The sequence below is a fragment of the Mchenga conophoros genome, linkage group LG14 (assembly GCF_057382185.1).
Source record: "Mchenga conophoros isolate Kocher_MC1m ecotype Shallow Benthic linkage group LG14, M_conophoros_male_GT1.1, whole genome shotgun sequence".
Taxonomy (NCBI): Eukaryota; Metazoa; Chordata; class Actinopteri; order Cichliformes; family Cichlidae; genus Mchenga; species Mchenga conophoros.
This window is the reverse complement of record NC_140539.1, coordinates 32,143,207-32,162,444: the sequence shown is the minus strand read 5'-3', so window position 1 is coordinate 32,162,444 and position 19,238 is coordinate 32,143,207. Positions and strand designations below refer to the sequence as shown.

The 19,238-nt window shown below is 39.9% G+C and overlaps 1 protein-coding gene across 1 annotated transcript in view; it reads left to right on the top strand.

The window, feature by feature from the left end:
* The first annotated feature begins 6,224 nt into the window (after positions 1–6,224).
* LOC146560119 (protocadherin-16-like) overlaps positions 6,225–19,238 on the top strand; it is a 76,645-nt gene continuing 63,631 nt past the window's right edge. Inside the window, exons 1-2 of the mRNA XM_085243974.1 lie at positions 6,225–6,494; positions 11,923–13,743. Of these exons, the coding sequence (XP_085100100.1) occupies positions 11,944–13,743 (1,800 nt within the window). The 5' untranslated portion in view covers positions 6,225–6,494; positions 11,923–11,943. The remainder of the gene's footprint in view (positions 6,495–11,922; positions 13,744–19,238) is intronic.

Genomic DNA, 19,238 nt, shown 5'->3' with positions numbered 1-19,238 from the left:
ATGTCCTTTTTGAAAGCGTAACCACTGATTATATCTTTAATGAGAAAAATCGTGCTCAAGCCATCAGGAACATAGCATTTTTCAGAGGTACTTTGGCAAGTTGTGAAATGAGATGACTTTTGCCCCAGCTGCCATAAAAATAGGAATATATTTAGTATTGATAGGAGGGTGTGGGTCATTCATGTTTCCTGTGGAACCAACCGAAAGCCTCGCATGTGCCAAAGTAAATGATTGCATCCACTGACTCATGGAAAAGGAAAATAGTTTCCACGGTTATATATTATTTGAGTTTATCCTGTCACTCCATCTATTTGATGGTTTTAATGAACACTCTTTTTTTAAGTAATGTTCTGACAATATTGTGAAAACATGCAGTTATAGCAGAGTTGAGTAAGGCTGCCATGGTGAAACGATGAAGGAATTTGCCCAGGTTGCTCTGTGCTGACCCTGACAGCGATTGTTCACTTCAGTGCCACTCATTGCAATGGCGTGCTTCAAAATGACAAACCAAGTAGAGTCAACAACATTACTTTCTCAACTGACAGCATTGTGAAGTGCAGAGTAATGGGATTAGAGGCTTTTTTCCCTCACTAGGACTTTTTTTTTTGCCTCAAAGAAATTTTTGCTTGAGCAATTTAATTGTTTCGAGAATTCCAGGGCATCTCTCTCAAAGCTGTGCATTCCTTTCCTCCACAACACAATGCATTCCTGGAGAATAAAAGTGATCTCCATCAGAATCAGTTAGACTCCCTACAATGTCTCAGGAATTTTGTCCTGCAGGAGAACGACATGTTGGACTCTGTGATGGATAGTGTATTAATTAGAAAGCATTCATTACCGAATTGGGTGGCACTGTTATATGCCAGACTGCTGTTAAGAAGACTGAAAATAAGTCCTCACACTATATATACAGCATGTAAAGTGTAATTTCCAAATGCCATTACAGCTGCATCCTCCTTTTTTGCAGACATGCTGAATTAATGCTTAATTAATTAATTAGAACTAATGCCTGGCAGAGCTTTTTAAAATTGTTAAGATTCACTGTTGCAGTTACAAGAAGATATCATTTCTGCATTGCCTGAGGGAAAATGCCAGTTTTATCGATTTACCCTCTAATTCAGTATATTTCTCCTCACCCTGAGGCTGTTTTCAAAGACTTCAAATAGAAATTAATTCTCATTAGCTTTATTTCTTTGTACAGTTCATTAAACCGGTTATTTGTCAAGAACCAGGACAACAAGTCTATTTATCATGTTTAACAGTGATTAAACTCACCAGATTAAACCAAAGGAGTAAAATACCATGACATGAATAAATGATATTTTGTAAGAGTCATTACACACCATAGTCACAAATATTCAAGACCATAGGAATACTTAAAACACATTAAAAAGGATCTGAAACACTGGAAATTATTTACTGTCAGACCTCATTTTTCTTTGAGAGTTAAGATAGCCTCTTGGCCTCAAAACCTTCACTTTATCTTAAATTAGATTTTTGTCTTAACAAGAAACAAAGATAATCTGAGTTCAATCAGTTAGGATTGGCGACAGGTATAAACAACAATACTAAACCAGAAGCATAGGTGGGTTTTTTTGTAGCAGTGGTAAGGTTTTTAAAAGTTTGTCTGCTAGGATAAAATAAGATAACAACAGGCTTTGTTGCAAAAGTTGTTGTGGTTAGTGACTTTTTTCTTAAGCTCTTAAATCCACACATACAATTCAGGCAGGCTCTTTGTCAGCAGAGCTCTGTTTTGTATTTATGTATTCTCACATTCACACCTTGTATTTTCTAAGGAAAATACAACTTTCCTAGAAACAGCACAGACTATTGAGGAACAGGATGACCCCGACAGAATTATACGCTGCCTCCTGGATGAGACTGTACTTTTTTGGAGTTAACACACCAATTATACTATCTTTGCCTTTTTTGTTGGTTACAATGTGGTCAATGAGACTGTAGTTAACAATTCAGAAGGAAAAACTAATTTAACCACTAAGATGGTCGTTTTTATAAACAGCTATGCTCAGACACAAAATAATAAAGTTTTGAAGCTGGCATCACAGGGAGATTCGACCCAGTAACAGCAAAGTGAAAGTAGGATCACCTCTGCAGGCTGCTCTTTCAAATATATACTGTACACAGGGCTATATCAATCCCTTTCATGTTTGCATCTGTTGGGGAAAAAAAGGAACCAGATATTAGTTCTGAGTAAAGCAAACGCAACATTAAGTTTTACAGATGCTTACTCACGTTGTTCAGTAATCACAGTGAAGAACTTGAGAGTAAATCTCTTTCTTTGTAAGCCCTTCATTTCTGTGTCAGAGCATCACAAGGATTTTTGGTTTCATGAACAATTTATTATGGCAATTTGTGGAGACATGAAATCTATAAAATATCTTCACTATTAACCAGAAGATGACAAAGAGGTAGGTATTCCCGGAACTTTATCAACCAAATGAAAACCACATGCTCATTCAATATGCAGTATCCTGTGGAAAGGATCACACAGTGTAAGTCTAGCGTAGAATATGCACTATATCACTAAGGGTAATAAATGCATGCACTATACAAAAAAAGAAAACACACCAAACAGCATGAAACGTTAGATACTCTATGACTTGATCTTGAACTGTGCAGGTTTCATATGAACTTTTCCCATCCGTAACTTAAAAGGTGACATTTAACACGCTAGAGCTCATATTTCCTGAAATGCACAGCAGTCTGGAGGAAATGGTTCACTACTGCTTCTGGTTAGTGTTTCGTCTCAACGTAAGTCATTAGGCCTCTGCTTAAATATGTGCCCAACCCCCCCACCCTCAACATTTTGTACTATTCACCTTGCAGACATAACTTCCATTGTGTTTTGATCCAGATGGGGTTCCGGTAGAGCAGCATTGTGAAGTCTGTGTCCTGGATTTTGTTCTGGATTACAGAATATTTACATTTAAACATCACAAATGAATCCATTACTTTTAAAGAATGAAATGAACGCGAGCATGCTCAGATAATCCACGCCTCAGTGGCTTAACAAGTTCAGTATTTGATGTGTATATATCTTTTCCTCAGCTTTTTGTTCTGTGGAATGCTACAAAAACTATTAAATTAATCATCTTGTTATTCCCCCTATTTCATTTTTTAACCAAAAACTTCATTAGGTCATCCCCATTTTTGTTATTTTGTTTTCCAAGACTTGACAAACAACAAGAAATTGTTGCTGCAAATTAAACGCATTCAAAGCCTTTTTTGTTACCCAGGGCACACTTGCAAATGCCACGATATAAACTTTATGAGAGCAAATAAATAAATTAAAAAAAATCACAAATCAGCCATCAATGATGTGTGGGGCCAATTGCTACACAAAAGAAACTGAGAATTAAATGAAAAGATCTCACAAAAATCATATTTCATCAAAACACTGAGAATTACAGGGTAGGGAGATACAAGGACATCTGAGTCTTATTATGGTTTTAATGTAGCAGCTGAAAAATTGCTTGTGGTGCAACACCATGATGTTTTATTTCACAAATACATGTATTTTGTTATTTTTTTTTACATTTTGTGTATCCGGTTAGAAGCAGTTACTGATATGATTTCCTGAGAAAGAGTGGCATGTCACACACTTACCTTTAATCTTGATTAAACTCAATCTATTTATTATTTCTTTCATGGTCTTTCTGCAAGGGTAAAGGAGCCAAGTTGTGGTACTCCCTCTAATCCACGGTCAAATGTCACTAAAATAAGCAGCACAGAAAAATTACTAAGACCACAACGTCTTGATGTGGACAGCATCTAACCTCAAAGTAGAATTGCAGATTTGTCCACCATTACGGCACCTTGTTTTTTTATTCATGGCCTTATATGACTCATGAGGGCAGTCAAGTCAGTTAAAGCCAAGTAGGAACTGACAATCTCATGCATGTGAACGGACGTGAAAAACTGAAGTGTGAGGTGAGCATAGGTAAAATTAATGCAGACTGAGCCTTTAAAACGACGTAAACTTAGGCTGCACTTTTGTATGGAACTCCAGCACCGACGCTGGATGGAAAACAGATGCTCCGCTCGTGTTTTGATTTATCCACAGTACAATACCTAATCTGCTTATTGTTGTTTGCAAAACCATAAACAAATCCATCAGTTTGACATCTGTGCTCCTAGTTTCTGTACATCTTTTCATCTTTAATAATTTATCAAATTTGGAATAGGCAAGCCAAGTGATGCCAAGTGAACATTTTGTCATTAGTATGCGAACAGGATATTTGACAATCCATTGCTTTGTCACTGGGCAGATTTTGTGGCTTTGCTTTTTAATATATTTATGTTAAAAAAAGAAAAGGATACTTGCAATAAAAATGAATCTTGATAAGGTAAAGGATTTTACTTTGTTTAATATAATGCTGCACGAGGAACTGCGAAGATAGTGAGATGGTGTCAGTAACAACTTGAATTGATATGAAACAGCCCTACATGTTATCTACGAAAGGAAATAAAACATAAACAAAACACTTTATTTTCTTTCCAGCTCTGCTAAACATTTATCTACACTGCTATCTAAGAACACCAATACGTATTACGTCTGCTGGATTCTTTTAATGCATACTGCAAATATTATTTTGTGCATACTATTTAACTCCCACTTGTATCTGTCTTTTGATCCTTTGCACTCAAAATTACATCCAGGGCATAAAGAACAGAGCCAAGCTCCATGTCATTTTAAGTTGTTCTGTCTGGCTGGCATTAAAATAGGGACAGGTAGTGTAGATAATATGGATGATTGTCCCTGTGGAAGTAAAACCATCTGAGCATGCCGATTAGTGTGAACATATGCATATCTGTGTGAGTTGCCTCCCTTGCTGTACTGTCACAGTCATAATGAGAAGCTGCCAGCACTGGAACTCATTCCACTGGGTGAAAAAGCAGTTCAGAGAGAGAAAGTGGGGAGACATAACGAGGTTGGCTGGAGGAAAGAAAGTTTTAGCCGCAATAAAAAAAATGATCACGGTTAGAGTGATCAAGCTTTTTTTGTTTATTCTTTTTGATAATCTCTCTTTTTCTTAATCAGTGCAAACAGAACAAAGCAACTAGTTCATTACTATTCATAAAGCCTCCTTTATACTGTCACTTCACAGGTATATCATGAATAAAATGTCTTTATTTTGTCTTGCCAGGGGTAATTCAGTTTTCAAATTCATTTCTTTAATGACAAAGAAGAAAAATGAATAAACATTGGGGCATTCATCCCATTTCCATCAGATGTTTCTCAGTAAAACTACAGACACAAAAGGACTCTCTGCCCCTCTCATGTTTATAAGCTCTAAATACAAAGTGACAAGGGTTTAATAACTTTCAGAGCTTTTAGTGATTGACAAGAAAGTGAAGCAAGGTTATGGCTCCAGCACCATGAGAGATAAAAGTGTAGCTTCCCCTTGGGGGTTGACTGAAGATGTAAGCTATGTTCCTTTAAAGAGTCACAACATATGAGGAAAAGTTACAGGCATTGTATCCTTTTTAGACTTAGATGGAAAATACCCCCAGGAGGTTTCTTGATTTCCAACATCTGAAGGAAAGTGTTGTCTGTATGATGGCTAGATCTCCTTATGATCCAGTGGCTGTGTCGAGGTTGTTTTGTTAGGTAGCTCAGGTGGATATAATTCATAATCACTAAAGCCAGGCCCGATTTACATTATACATTTCAAACCTCACTGTGCCTGGAAGCACAAGTAAATGAATATGATGAATGTAAGGGTTTATATCTTATACTGATTGAAAGTTTACTTCAGCAGTGGGATGATTAAAATGAGTTTGTATGTTGTATTATTTGGCTAAATTATTCAGCTGTTTTAACAAATATACGTGTAAAAAATCAGTGGATTTATAAAAGTACTGTGCTGACATATACATGTCACCACAGCAGAGATTTCTGTGCGATTTCTTTTACAGTTTAACTCTTCAGAAGAGCAGAGCACAGCGAGCTTTGTATCTGATTTACACTTCCCTTTCGCATAGGATGGTGGCACCAAAGTTCAGCAATAACCTGACCTGCCTCTGCAGTCGGTGTGGCTCCTTGTGGTAATCACAGCAGCAGCAGAAAGAGGAGAGGAGCAGGAGGCTGCACTCCGTCACGTGTTGAAAAAATTCGATTTTGGAGACGGACGTTCACCGCTCGGCCCCCACATCGTTTGGTTTCACTTAGCGTGCTGCAGCAGTGTGTGTGAGCCCAGACAGGCGGGCAGTGGATGCCGATAAGACGAAAGGAAAGTTTTTACAAAGAGACCAAGTTTGCTTCTTTCTTTTTAATCATTTCGTCTGATAAGAAATCGAAGAGACCTGAATAGGAATTTAGCAAAGAAACAAAGTGTGCCGCGGGGATAATGCCTTTTTTCCTGGGATGGATGTAACTCTGTACTTCGTCTTCATAAGGGAACAGTGAGAGGAATTTGTACATCTGGAAGCGCAAGTTATCATCTTTAAACACCGGAAAGGAACAAATGAATGTGAGTATCCATCAAAGCTGGACTGCGCAGACCTTCCAGCGCCACAAGTAACCAGCCTGATGTTGAAGTTATTCATCAGTGTTTATCTCTAAGCACACTTTACCCCCTTTCACTTATACATTGTTAACAACGCGTTACTAATCACGTTGCTTTAGAAAAGGATTTTAGTGGAGGGATGTATGCAAAGCAATTGCCTGTTACTTACTGTTTTAGCAGACCAATGCATCAGCGCGCTCCGTTGCATTTATGCAGACTCGCCTCTAGCATTAAAAAGTTTTAATTAATTAAAAACAAATGCTAGAAAGTAAATTTTAAAGCAGCTCGTGTACGTGTCATTTTAATCGAGTATTTCTACAATCAGTCAATATGCAATGTGGCTAATTTAGGCTACTTAATCTTCTTTCATGCAAAGGTTGATCATATGGATGGATCATTTGGCAGTTTTTCAACTCTATAGCAGTAAGTTCAAAAAACAAAATACTACGTAGACTTTGAGCGGGTAGACTTTGAAGAGCTGACAAAACATTTAACAGTTTGTTAAATCGCACCTTGTTAAAGTCCCCCTGAGATCAAGACATTCCTCTGAAATTGGGAAACCTATATGCAGTTATTGTATAGTCCTCCGAGTGCTGCTGTAGCCGCACGGCTGGTCCTATAGCTGCTCAGTGATTACTCACATCATTACCCACAAAAGGTTTTCATATCTTTTAATTATTAAGCCAATTAAGTCACTGGGATCCATCGCCATGCAGTTGTCTGTGTGATGGTTGCCATGGTGCAGCCCAGGTTTTGTTTCTTTTTTCTTTTTTCTATTTTTCCACTACCAGTCATCAGTTTGAAAAACCCTAACACTTGTATGATTTTATGAGGCTCATTCACCAGAGCCGAGTCTGTTTCATTCATTTTTGTGCATGGTTAGTTGTGAGGCTGTTTGTTTGCATGATAGGGTCATTTCTAACACTTTCTCTGTTCCAGCACATCTTTGCAGTGCGTGCCATGTTTCAGACTTGAGACAAAATCTAAACTTGCAGAAAAAACAAGCGAAAGATGCACCACTTGTGGATAAAACCACAGCTTGGACCTCTGTGGCGTTTATAGGAGTCCAAGAATTATGTCATATTCCCTTTGGTGCACTGAATGAAGCAATCCTTTCACTAGTCTTGTCTCTGTGGCGTGCGTATGATGTTGCTGATGCTATCTGCACTATAGTGTGCAGATTCCTGAAAAAAGAAAAGAAAAGCACATATGTTTCATGCAATCTAACCATAAAGTTTCTCACTGCCTTGCACATTCTGAAAATTGCCTGACTGTGGTTTTGCTCATCTTTTTGCAGTTCAATCATCGCTCAAACAAGCTGAGTGTAAATCAGCTATTGCGTCTGAGGGCACTTTGCCAGAAAGCTGTCGCCTCCAAAGTTCATTTCAACATTTATGACCAGTCCCTGTTATTTTAAAAAAAAGTTGCATCAATGCGAAAGCAAGAATGTCAATCTGGACACCCGCAGATTTAAAAACTCCCAATGAGACCTGCCCTTTTTATAATCAGAAAATGTGAGTCAGGAAAACTTTTACCTTAGTTTGTAGTACTGTTGCTGCTCCTTGCACCCTTGCTACTGTAACACGATACACATCTGTTTTTAATGATGCAATCACTAGCACTGCCAGTGCAATGTCAGGCAGTGTCATCTTCAAAGATATTAGGTGTGTGTGTTTTTTATCCTGAATATCTTACACAAACAGCTGAACCAACCCATGCTGCTCTTGTTGTGGGAAAGAGATGATCCCTTTTGTCATGGACCCTCAGAACCTTGAACTGAAGGGTTCACAGTGAAAAAAATGTAGCTTGTGGGTTTTCCCAATGTGATGTTTGTTATTGTCAGGAAGGGCCTGTCATGGTTTTTCAAGGGCTTTTTAAGACTACATGCCCAACGACTGAAGTATCAAAGAGTAATGCAAGGTACAGAAATGTGGCACTTAGTCTGGCAAACATTCAGAGCATTGTAGTTTGCTTTGAGCTAAGCTTGCCATCCTCATGTCCAGTCAATCTGCATTTCTGTCTGTGGTTTCCATTATGGCTCCATCGAGCCCCAAGCAGGCTGGCGTGTTCTTGAAACCACAGACGTTTTCTGTGAGTAACTAGACTCATGACTTGGAATTAGAAGCTCATTTTACGCAGTCTGTCACTATAGCTGTCCCTCTTGGTTTGTTAGTGTTACATAGGTTTTTTGGTTGCGTTAATGAAGTAGAAGCCTGCTTTATTTTGGGGGTAATTTGCTAAACTTTTGTTTGATGGAGGGCGATTTTTAACCAATAATGTATTTCCAGTTAGCACATCATTTACTCACAAGAAGCTATCTCCGATGTTGTCTGTGATTAAGACATTTGCTTGAGGCCAGTGTTTGACAGTTGTTCAGTTAGTGGCAATTGAGAGGCATTCTCTATTCAAAACATATGTATAAATTCTCAGATGAAATGATATGACTTGGCAGGATGATCTGTGGTAAATCCACCGTTTTAATTCTCCTTTTTTTAAAAGTGTCTTTTACTTTGCATTGCTAAGAATTATATTTTCATGAGAGTTGGCATTCTTCTATGTAATGTTGGTTATGGCTCATGGAGGGAGGCAGCAGTAGTGTTTGTTTAGATACTGTTTGTTGTAGTAGTTGCCAAACCAAAGGCCTACTTGTCTTCATAGCAGCAGAGAAAGACAAATAGACCTCATACTTCACCCAAAACTGTAAAGCCAGATATAAATAAGCCCAAGTATTTTCAGCTATTAGACGTTAATATCCAATACATTTTGCCAAACACGATTTATACTACAGTGGAGGGGGAAAAAGTCTTGCCCTGATGTTCCCAGCATTCAAGGCTGCCAAGGATTTTGAATGCAGATTTCAGTCATGCTACCAAAGTGTTCACAATGATATCTAGTTTATTCCAACAGAGATTTTCATTCTCTATGTAAATCCCACGAACCACCGATTCGGTCGTTCGACTTGGTTTAAAGGATTCAAAAGAAACTGGGTCAATGCTACAGTTTCAGCTAACACTGAGGTGTGCGTGATATATTACACACACACGCCAGTTTTAGAGAAAAAAAAATAGTGAAGCTCGTGCAAAGTAAACATTTTAGTGTCTTTGTTCAGAGAACATGGGATTAATCCACCAGCGGTTGCGTCATCTTTGCAAAAGCCATTAACAGTATTTAACTACCAGAAGAAGAGAGTCACGTTCTAAGACAATTATGCAAGAAAAATGCTTGAATCCAAACCACAATCGGATTGGCTTACTTAATGCAACAGCTTTTAACCATCAGCAGCCTCTTTGAAGAGTTTTCTTTCCCAAAAGCTTGACACATGTGACTTCTCACTGGCAATTTAGGAACAGGTATGAAACTCAGTGATACCTGCGTGGGTGGGCAACAGCAGTTATATATTAGGCTAACATCTTAGCTTTAGTCTGCATAGATTTCTCTTTAATCTCACACTGAATCTTTTGAAACCACGTGCCCTGCTTTACCTGGTATTGTTCAATTAGCTTACCCAACTGTGTGTATGTTATATCCATTAGGCTGCGCTGCTCTGCAGAGGTCCTCCACTGTAGCTCAACCAGAAACTGCATTATTTCAGTTGTGGTATTTGGTCAGGGAGTCTGGCCTTGAAAAGCTATCCTTTGTGCACTGGAGGGAGCTTTGTAAAAGTTCATCCCCAGTGTTTTAGTAAAGTAAATCAGTACTGAGGCTTTAAAGTTCAAGTGCTGTCAAGATTTTCAGCCTGTCATGGATGTGCTTATGTTTTTTGCCAAGAACAGCACTCAGAAAACAACCCAAACTGTACTATGTAATGGTGAATTTGTAGCGCTCGCCTTTTATGGTTTTGTCATTTGCAATTATTATGGTCTCTGTGAAAGCAATAAGAATTAGAGATTAATGGAGCAAATTGGCTCAGAATTCCTTTTTATGCCTAAACCATTGAATCATCTTGGACACAGCAGTAACACAGCAGATGCAAACAGGACACATTCTCATGCCATATTTCAAAACAAGATGTGATACAAGGTTTCTCGCTACTCACACTAAATTCAAAGCAATTTATGACGTTAAAAGTTAGCATCTTCAGTGTTGTGGGCTCTGAATCACGGCAGACTGAAATTAGCCCTGGAATCTTGTGTGCTCATGGCCAACTTCCAGCAGACCTCAATTACAATGCTGCAGAGCCAGAAAAAGGGAAAGAGGTAGACTGCATGGAGCCCTTCAATTCTGCAGTACTGCTCTGTCACTCAAATACACTGTTACCACTGTGGCTAAGACAGATCGCCACACAGCATTCAGGAAGGCATTTAGTCCACACACACACACACACGCACAGACACATGCTCACACACAGATGCGCAGATGTCTTTGAATGTTTCCTTGCAGGTATCAATTAATCCACTGGGGGGAGCCTTAAAGAGCTTTTTACAGAGAGCCAGCCATTCAAATATTGATGCACTTCTGTATATATTTTCTTTAAATTAAAGCAAAATGTACTTAACCAGGAAGTTAAAGTCATTATGAATTAGACCTATTACACAGAACCACAGACAATTGGAAGCCTGTCTTTTTATGTAATGAAAACGACACAATAATTTTCTTTGAGCCAGACACTTGGTGGTTTTGGATTATTCTGCAGATGGTGACAGTCTTATTGAAACATTTCCACATTGCTCCACAGTGTCTCTCAGTCTCAATTACATTTCCTCTGCAGTGGTGTGGATCCTTTGCCAGAGTGTGCCTATTGTTTATGCAAGAAATCCTAATACCCTTGCTGCTTTTAAATATCAGTGTTTCAATATTTTTTTCCCTTGATTTAACACTCACACTCTTACTTCTCATAAACTCAATATGTTTGCCTAAGGAGAGTTATTTGAAAGGGTTCTTGGGGGGGATTGTTTTAAAATTCCTCATTCCACGAAAGATAAATGTGGTGGTAAATATTAAATCCAGGACTTCACCTCCCAGACGTATACAAAGGCGAACAGCTATGGCAAACACACGGGGTAGCCTGGCCAAACTGATTCTCGCACCCTTTTAATTAAAGCTGCAGAGCAACAGCTAAAGACTCCCTGTCTGAAGTGGTATGCTGTGGCCTGTGGCTTTGATGTTTCTTTAGCAAAGGGGGGCTCTCTGGTATATGGGAGAAACAAGGTGTCGACTTATTAGGTGAAAAAGAAGTGAAGGAAAATGTTATGTGCTTGGCCAGTTGTATATAGTGTGGGTAGGAGCAAAGTCAATAAAACATATGGGAAAGTGTTTAAGGCATGTAGGCTACCTAGGTGTCTTAAACTACCTTACTATAAAAATATTACACCTTTACTTAGTTTCTGCTGTTCTGACTTTTTTTTAATAATATTTTGATATTGCTCAGCCTTTCCTCTCTGTGTGTCTCTAGGTTTAAAACGAAGGGGCCAAAATGAAGACTGCTGCCAAGGGTTTTGGGAAGTCTGTAATGGATTCTTTGCATCGTGAGGGTTGGTGGAGCCAAAGGATAGTGCTAATGGTATATGTGGTCTTGGAGCTTATAGCAGTCCACTCACCTGTGGTCTTGGGAACCCTTGAGCTACAGCTAGATGAGGAGCAACCAGCAGGTACAATTGTAGGTGACATCAGTGCAGGACTCCCCCCTGGCGTAACAGCATCCTTGTACTTCATTTCAGACCATGAGGGCACAGGAGTAGGGAGTGATTTGGATATAGATGAAAGCACAGGCATTATTAAAACTGCCAAAGTTCTGGATAGAGAATTAAGGGATAGGTACAACTTCATTGCAGTCACCATGACAGGTGTGACAGTAGAGGTGACCATCAAGGTGAATGATATAAATGACCACGCTCCAAAGTTCCCCAGAAAGCAAGCCACTTTTAAAATTCCTGAACAGACAGCTATCGGCACTAGGTTTCCTCTCGAGCCAGCTGTTGATAGTGATAAAGGGCAGCTTACGACACAGGGTTACCTTATCAAGGATGGAAATGTTGGCCAGGCGTTCACCTTGGAAACCAGGAGAGGAAGCAATGAAGTTCTCTATCTGGATTTGGTGGTCAATACCATTCTAGACAGAGAGAAAAGATCCACCTATACTTTATCTTTGGAGGCTTTTGATGGCGGGTCCCCCAAAAGAACTGATCAGATGACGTTAGATATTACTGTGCAAGATATTAATGACAACGCTCCTGTTTTTAACCAGAGCCGCTACCATGCTATAATATCTGAAAACCTTCAACCAGGAAGTAACATCCTGCAGGTGTTTGCCACAGATGTTGATGAGGGCGATAATGGGATGGTGCTATATGAAATTAACAGGAGACAAAGCGACCCAGATCGCTACTTTGTCATAGATTCTCGCACTGGCATCATCACCCTCAACAAACCACTGGACTTCGAGATGAGGAGGGTCCACGAGCTGGTGGTCCAGGCGCAAGACAACGCAACTCACCCAGAAGTGACCAATGCCTTTGTCACCATTCATGTCAGAGACTACAATGACAACCAGCCTACAATGACCATCATCTTTCTCAGTGAGGACGGATCTCCCAGAATCTCAGAAGGGGCACAGCCAGGCCAGTACGTAGCCCGCATCTCAGTTACTGACCCAGACTACGGAGAGTATGCTAATGTCAATGTGTCACTAGAGGGAGGTGATGGAAAGTTTGCCCTGACCACTAAGGATAGCATAATCTATTTGATTTGTGTGGATCAGATTCTGGACCGCGAGGAAAGAGACACCTATGAGCTGAGGGTGATGGCGACAGATTCCGGCATGCCTCCGCTCAGGGCTGAATCCTCCTTCACTATCCAAGTGATTGACATCAATGACAATCCTCCTCTCTTTGACCAACCAGTGTACAGGCAGGTCATTCCTGAAGTGGTGTTTCCAGGTAGCTTTGTGTTACAGGTAACAGCTAGAGATAAAGACCAGGGGCCAAATGGGGACATAAGCTACAGCATCCTACAAGATGGAAGTGCTTATTACAGCTGGTTCAGTATAGACTCCATTACTGGCATTATTACCACTCTCTCCCAGCTGGATTATGAAAAGAACCCTAGTCCCAGTATAACTGTGGTGGCCACTGATGGAGGAAAGCCATCTCTTTCATCCACTGCAGTTGTAAACATCTTTCTTCAGGATATAAATGACAACGAGCCTGTTTTTGAGAGAAACTTCTACAATGTGTCTGTCGAGGAGAACACAGCACCAGGGACCTGCATTCTCGAGGTAGGATTTTTTAATGTTTTAATTCAGTAAAAGGTTATGAATTGATTGATTTGATCAACACTCCCACGCTTTAACACTTTGCTTATGTAAGGGTCTGCATTGGACTTTGGTGCAACTGTGGAGAGCGACAAATGGAAAGTTATTAGATAAATAAAATAGAAGTTTGTCAGAGTAACTCCTTTTTTCCTCATCGAGGGTTATTATTTAATGCTAAAGCTGTTTAAATTGGACAGCCTTAGTGAGGATTTACCTGCAAATTTAGGCCAACATGATCTGCTCCTTGGCTGTCCTCTCCTTCACCTCTCAAAAGGTTTCCAGGGTAACAGAGGCAGTGCAAAGTCCTCCGTCAGCCGAGGCACAAAGGAGTTTTTCACATATTCACAGACAGAGACAAATTCAGGGCTTTATCCAAAGAAATAGATGTCACTTCAGTCTCAAAAGGCACCTTAATTAGGGTTGTTGAGCGTGAGAAAAAAATGGCCATAAGCGACAAGATGAATTAAAGTTCAGACAAATTAGATCACCCCATGTAAATGCAGTGTTTTTTTCTGGTAAAAAATAATTTCCACTAGTCATTTATTAATAAAAAGACTGCAATTACAAAGAGAAAATGAGGCATATCAGGTGTCATTCAAGCCATTTCTCACATCAGCAAGCTGGAGTTTCTTTTTATGAGGATAGAGATTCTGTTTTGCAAGTGTGTACAGCAGTACTGCATGGATCAAGGAGTTGGAAATAGAGTGCAGCCCAGATGGACGGCCTAGCAGATGAGATCTTGGCCCAGGATTTTGCTGTGGATGAGGGAGGGGTGAAAGGAGACACAATGTCATACTGTGGCACTTAAATGTAGTTAAGGCACTACAAGGACTTTTTGTGGGTAGTTTATAAATCAAAAAGACCGCAAGTGTAATGAGAAAGGGGAATGTTCTGAAATTGATTTTGAAAATTGGAAAGTCGACCAAAGAGTAATTAAAAAATGTATGTTTTGGACTGTGAAACTCTAAGATCACTGTTTCCAGTGTGAGCTGGAGTTCATGTTTGATTAAAAAAGTTTAAGGAAAAAACGATTTCATGTTTTCTTTCGAACCAGCGATTTTCAGAGTTCTGTCTTTACTCTCCATTGGCTGCTTACTACCTGCCCTCAGACAGTTCCTAAGAGTATGACATGCTTGATCTGTGGGTCCTGCTGAGTCCAAGTATGAAGTAGTTCTTCAAAGCCTCTGCTCTCTGGCCTCTCTTGGGCTTCACTGGTTGTTGCAGACGTGTGTTTGGCGGCCCATGTGAGAACAGACTGCTCTTACTTAGGGTGCCAGTTCTACATCCAAACATCTCAGCAAGACATCTGATGACTGCCTTTTCTCTTTGTAGATAAAATTCTCAGTGTACCCATCTTTCACAGACAAAGCCACCCCCCAAAAAAAACCTATAGTATGGACATTATGATTATCACGTTACCTTTTCGCTCTCCTCTTCCCATCTGTGGGTGTTTCAGGGCTATTCTCATGTGGCGTGATTATTTTTTGTCACTTTCACTATACATCAGATGCTTTTACAGATGACTTTATAATTAGATGTGTGTGTGTGTGTGTGTGTGGGGGGGGGATAAATAAATAAGGGCTTAATCCTATTAACAGGCATCACTCTTGTAATTCAATATATGAGATCTGCTGCAAAGAAAATAGGTCACCCTGGAGAGGGGAAATCAAATTCGACATGAAAAACAGTACTTGAAAACTATGAGCTGCATTATGGAATGTGTTTCATGAGGCGTTACTAATTCCATTCTCCTTTATTAGTTTTCCAACTGTGTCCAATTTACAAGTTTTCTGGATGGTGTCGAGGTTCAATATAACTCTACAACACATATCCGAATCCATATCCGGAACCACAATACCAACGCAACTTTCTACAGTCCACACTTCATTTTATAAATTATGCTCTCTTGCCTCATATTATATCTCCGTTCCAGATTGCAAGCATGCATTCACTCAAGAGGAACTGTTACATTTCATTGTACAAATGTATTTTTTTAATGCAAATGTGTGAAGACCTTGTTGAATAATAAGAAAGTAATAAGACGAAAAAAGTTATTACTTCTGCGTCATTTTATCACATCTGTTAATCAGAGGCTTTTGATTGAGGAAGAAGAATATAATATAAGTAATATAAGTCGTTGTTAAACATAATGAGGCACATGGTTGTCTTGGCTTTTACATATGTAATAAGTAATGAAAGTTTTCAGTTGATTGTGTCACAATCCTGCACTGGGGAATAATTTACGCCTCATATCATTGCGGCTCTTGGCTCATTTGGAGGGTCTCTGCTAAGAATTGCCCCTCTGTCTGTTTTCGGGTTGTTCTGGCTCCAGCAGAAAGGCGAGAGGGGGTCTCCGAGCAGCTGAGGGGGAAATGAACCCTGACAAGCGCTTGCATGAGTAGCGGAGGTGACATAAGCAGGGGGGCTTCCTTGTCTGTCTGCTTGTCCGGCAGACGCTAAATTCTTATCTGATCTCACTTCATTTCTCATTACCTAGGTGTGAAGATAGGCCAGAACTAATTTTTAAAGCCACCTCCCCCACGTTCATGACTGAATGGACCGCTTTTATTGCTGCAAACCCCTTAGCAACATGAGACGAAGACTGCTTTCTGTGAGACTTTCTTGAAGCTGTATTCAAACTTTTGCATTTATCTGCTGTTTTGGTGCCTAATTTGCTTCCGTTTCTGAAAATCTCTTTCCTTCAAAAAACATTAATCTATGAGTATTATTCTTTGCCTATGATTTCTCGTGGGCAGACCTACTATGAGCCTTTTTTTTAAGTTTAGATACCACATAAAGCAGCATTCAAACATATCTATTATTTCACATTGAATGCTTTAAAGAAAACCTAGTTGAAAGGGGTACCTCAGTGAAGTGGCACTATGAATCAGTACTCCATTCCTGGCAGCATAAAAGAAACCACTCTGTGAGGGAAAAATACCCATAATTCCCCTCGAGAAAACGTATGAATGATTGAGCTTCTTTCTAGTGTTTTTTTCACACTCACAGTTTCCGTAGTTTTCTTTCTACTACAATGACCACCTACCTTCTAATGACTAAGCAGGTTCTAATAACAGTGATACAAATCCGGTGTCCTCAGCTCTTTATTAGCTGTTAAATAAGTGCTTTGTTGTGTAGTGAAGACTCAGGTATTCAGTGATAAACTGTGGATGGTGCTTTTGGTTTAGGTTCCTCCCTGGAACGCCTACATTGATGAATTAGACCTTGCTTTTTATAGTCTTTTCAGTATAGCATACTTTTGACTTCATATTAAAAACTGAATGAAAATTTAATATCTGACAGTAAATCTATGAAGTTGGCTAATGCAAGTGGCACGTGAACCTCAGTATTTCGTATTTTGAAATTGCAGCTCTCTCCTTCTCCATAAAAAGTTTCTCCTCTCACTGTTTCAGCAGCTACCGCTGAACGGCGACCACATTTTCAGCCCATAAAAATTCAAAACATAAAAATGGCTCATTTTGAATTTCACCCAAAGTGAACTTTACAAAACGAAAATGCAAAATGTAATGATTTGGTGACTGAACGTTACACCTGCTCAATCACACATTTTTCATAACAACTACCTTGTCAACTAAAGCTCTTCCAAAACATTCAAATGACACTGCAGCATTTTAAAAATAAGTGAGGTAAACTATGAAAATGAGGGGAACTGCCAGTTTCATATGGATATTTTGGTATACAAACCATGTAATCAGTTTTCACCAGACATTTTCCTGGAGATGGTTTTTGTCAAGCGAAATACTCACTTGTCTGTTTTAATACCAGCCTGGCTTTTTCTTCCTCTGAGACTGGTTTAGCTTGAGGCAAGCTGACTCTGTTTTTGGTCTCCCTTTTCTGTTTCTTTTTCCTCCTGCTAACTACCGAGCTTCATTGTGGCTCTGTGGTATAACAGTATTTTCAGGGAATGGTAAAATTGCAGGAAACTGGATGTGCTACTTAATGTGTTCGTGAATGTAATACTTCCTCGAACACTTACTCCTGGGCCTAGCAGGGGCAATGAAGCGAACATAAACACTGATGTACATCTGGATAGAGTGTGGGTGTTCAGGTCAAAGTTGCTCTGCTCGAGACAGCTGAACGCATTTTATTGTGCTTAGCCGTCCATCATCAAATCTGCCGCCTCTTTCTGTCCAACAGCACAGGAAGAGGAGAAGGTTGTGGTGAAAATTTAATGTTATATGGTTGAATACAGAAGCTGGGAGGAAATACTGTTCATTAGTGTAAAACCAAAGCTGTGGGTGTGCGCATGTCGAACTGTGAAACAACATGAAAGGAACCCTGCATTTAAGGATTAAAGTGCAACTACTGCATTTAACTATACTGTAGAGCTGCAAAGATTTAATTTATTATTTATTCATAACTATTAATAATTATTAGGAGAAATTTTCATTGTAAATGCAGGAAAATATGCCCATCATAATATATCATGGTTTCCCAAATGTCTAATGTCCAAACAAACGGGCAGCAGCCAGTGATATTTTGCAAAACACAGTCCAAATTTGTTGCTGGTTGCTGTCCATTATGTGAGTGCTGAGTGGTAAGTGTATGCAATGTTTACAAGACCTCAGTGCTGTGATGCAACCACATGGAGTGCTGGCTGTAAAGCAGAAGTTGTGAGGTATGAAAGTTCACTGGAGGGGTTTCCTGCCCGCATCTGGCAAGGAAGGAAGATGGGCTTATATATCCCCCTTGTGGGACACAAAATTTCATTAGTACAGTCTGTCACCCAGACTGTCTGCTGCAGGTGAGACAGACCTCTCAGCACTGCTTCCAAGTTTCTGTGAAAGACTGTGTGAGCACAGTGAAAGTAGAGAGCGCGAGAGACGCAAAGAAAACAGCCGAGAGTCTCCAGAGGGACACTCGGCCTCTGGCAGCTGTAACAAAGCTCATTCTCAGCAGCTGGATTCAGCTGTTGATCCCTTTTCTAACATCTATCCTCTGACTCTGAGGAGTGGGATATCACTCTTCCTGTCTGAGTCTCTGTGTTTGTCTCTGTCCTTGTTCTTTCTGCCATGATCAGACTTCTTATCTCTTCCTTTCTCCCTTTCCCACACTTATGTGTCCTCTTTGTGATCCAATTACACCTCTTCCCTTCCCCTTGTTTCCCTGTGGAGTGGTGACATGTGGATCAGAGCAGGTGAGAGCAGCACATCTGCTTGCCTGGGGATGCTTGAGCACCCCTGGAGTGACACAAACAGGCAGCTTCGTAGGTCTCAGTCTGAGCAGACCCAGGCTTATCTGGTTGGATCGTTCAAGAAAGAATGGTTGGAAATTATCAACAGAGTGAAGTCAGACTGCAGGTGTGTGGCCTTTAAGGGTGTCTACATGGCCACGTTGTTACAGTGTTGTATTCAGGCACAAGAGGAAGACTTTTGTTTAACCTTTGTAAATAGAGACGATTATTCACTTTGCCATTCGTCTCTTTTGAGACGAATGAG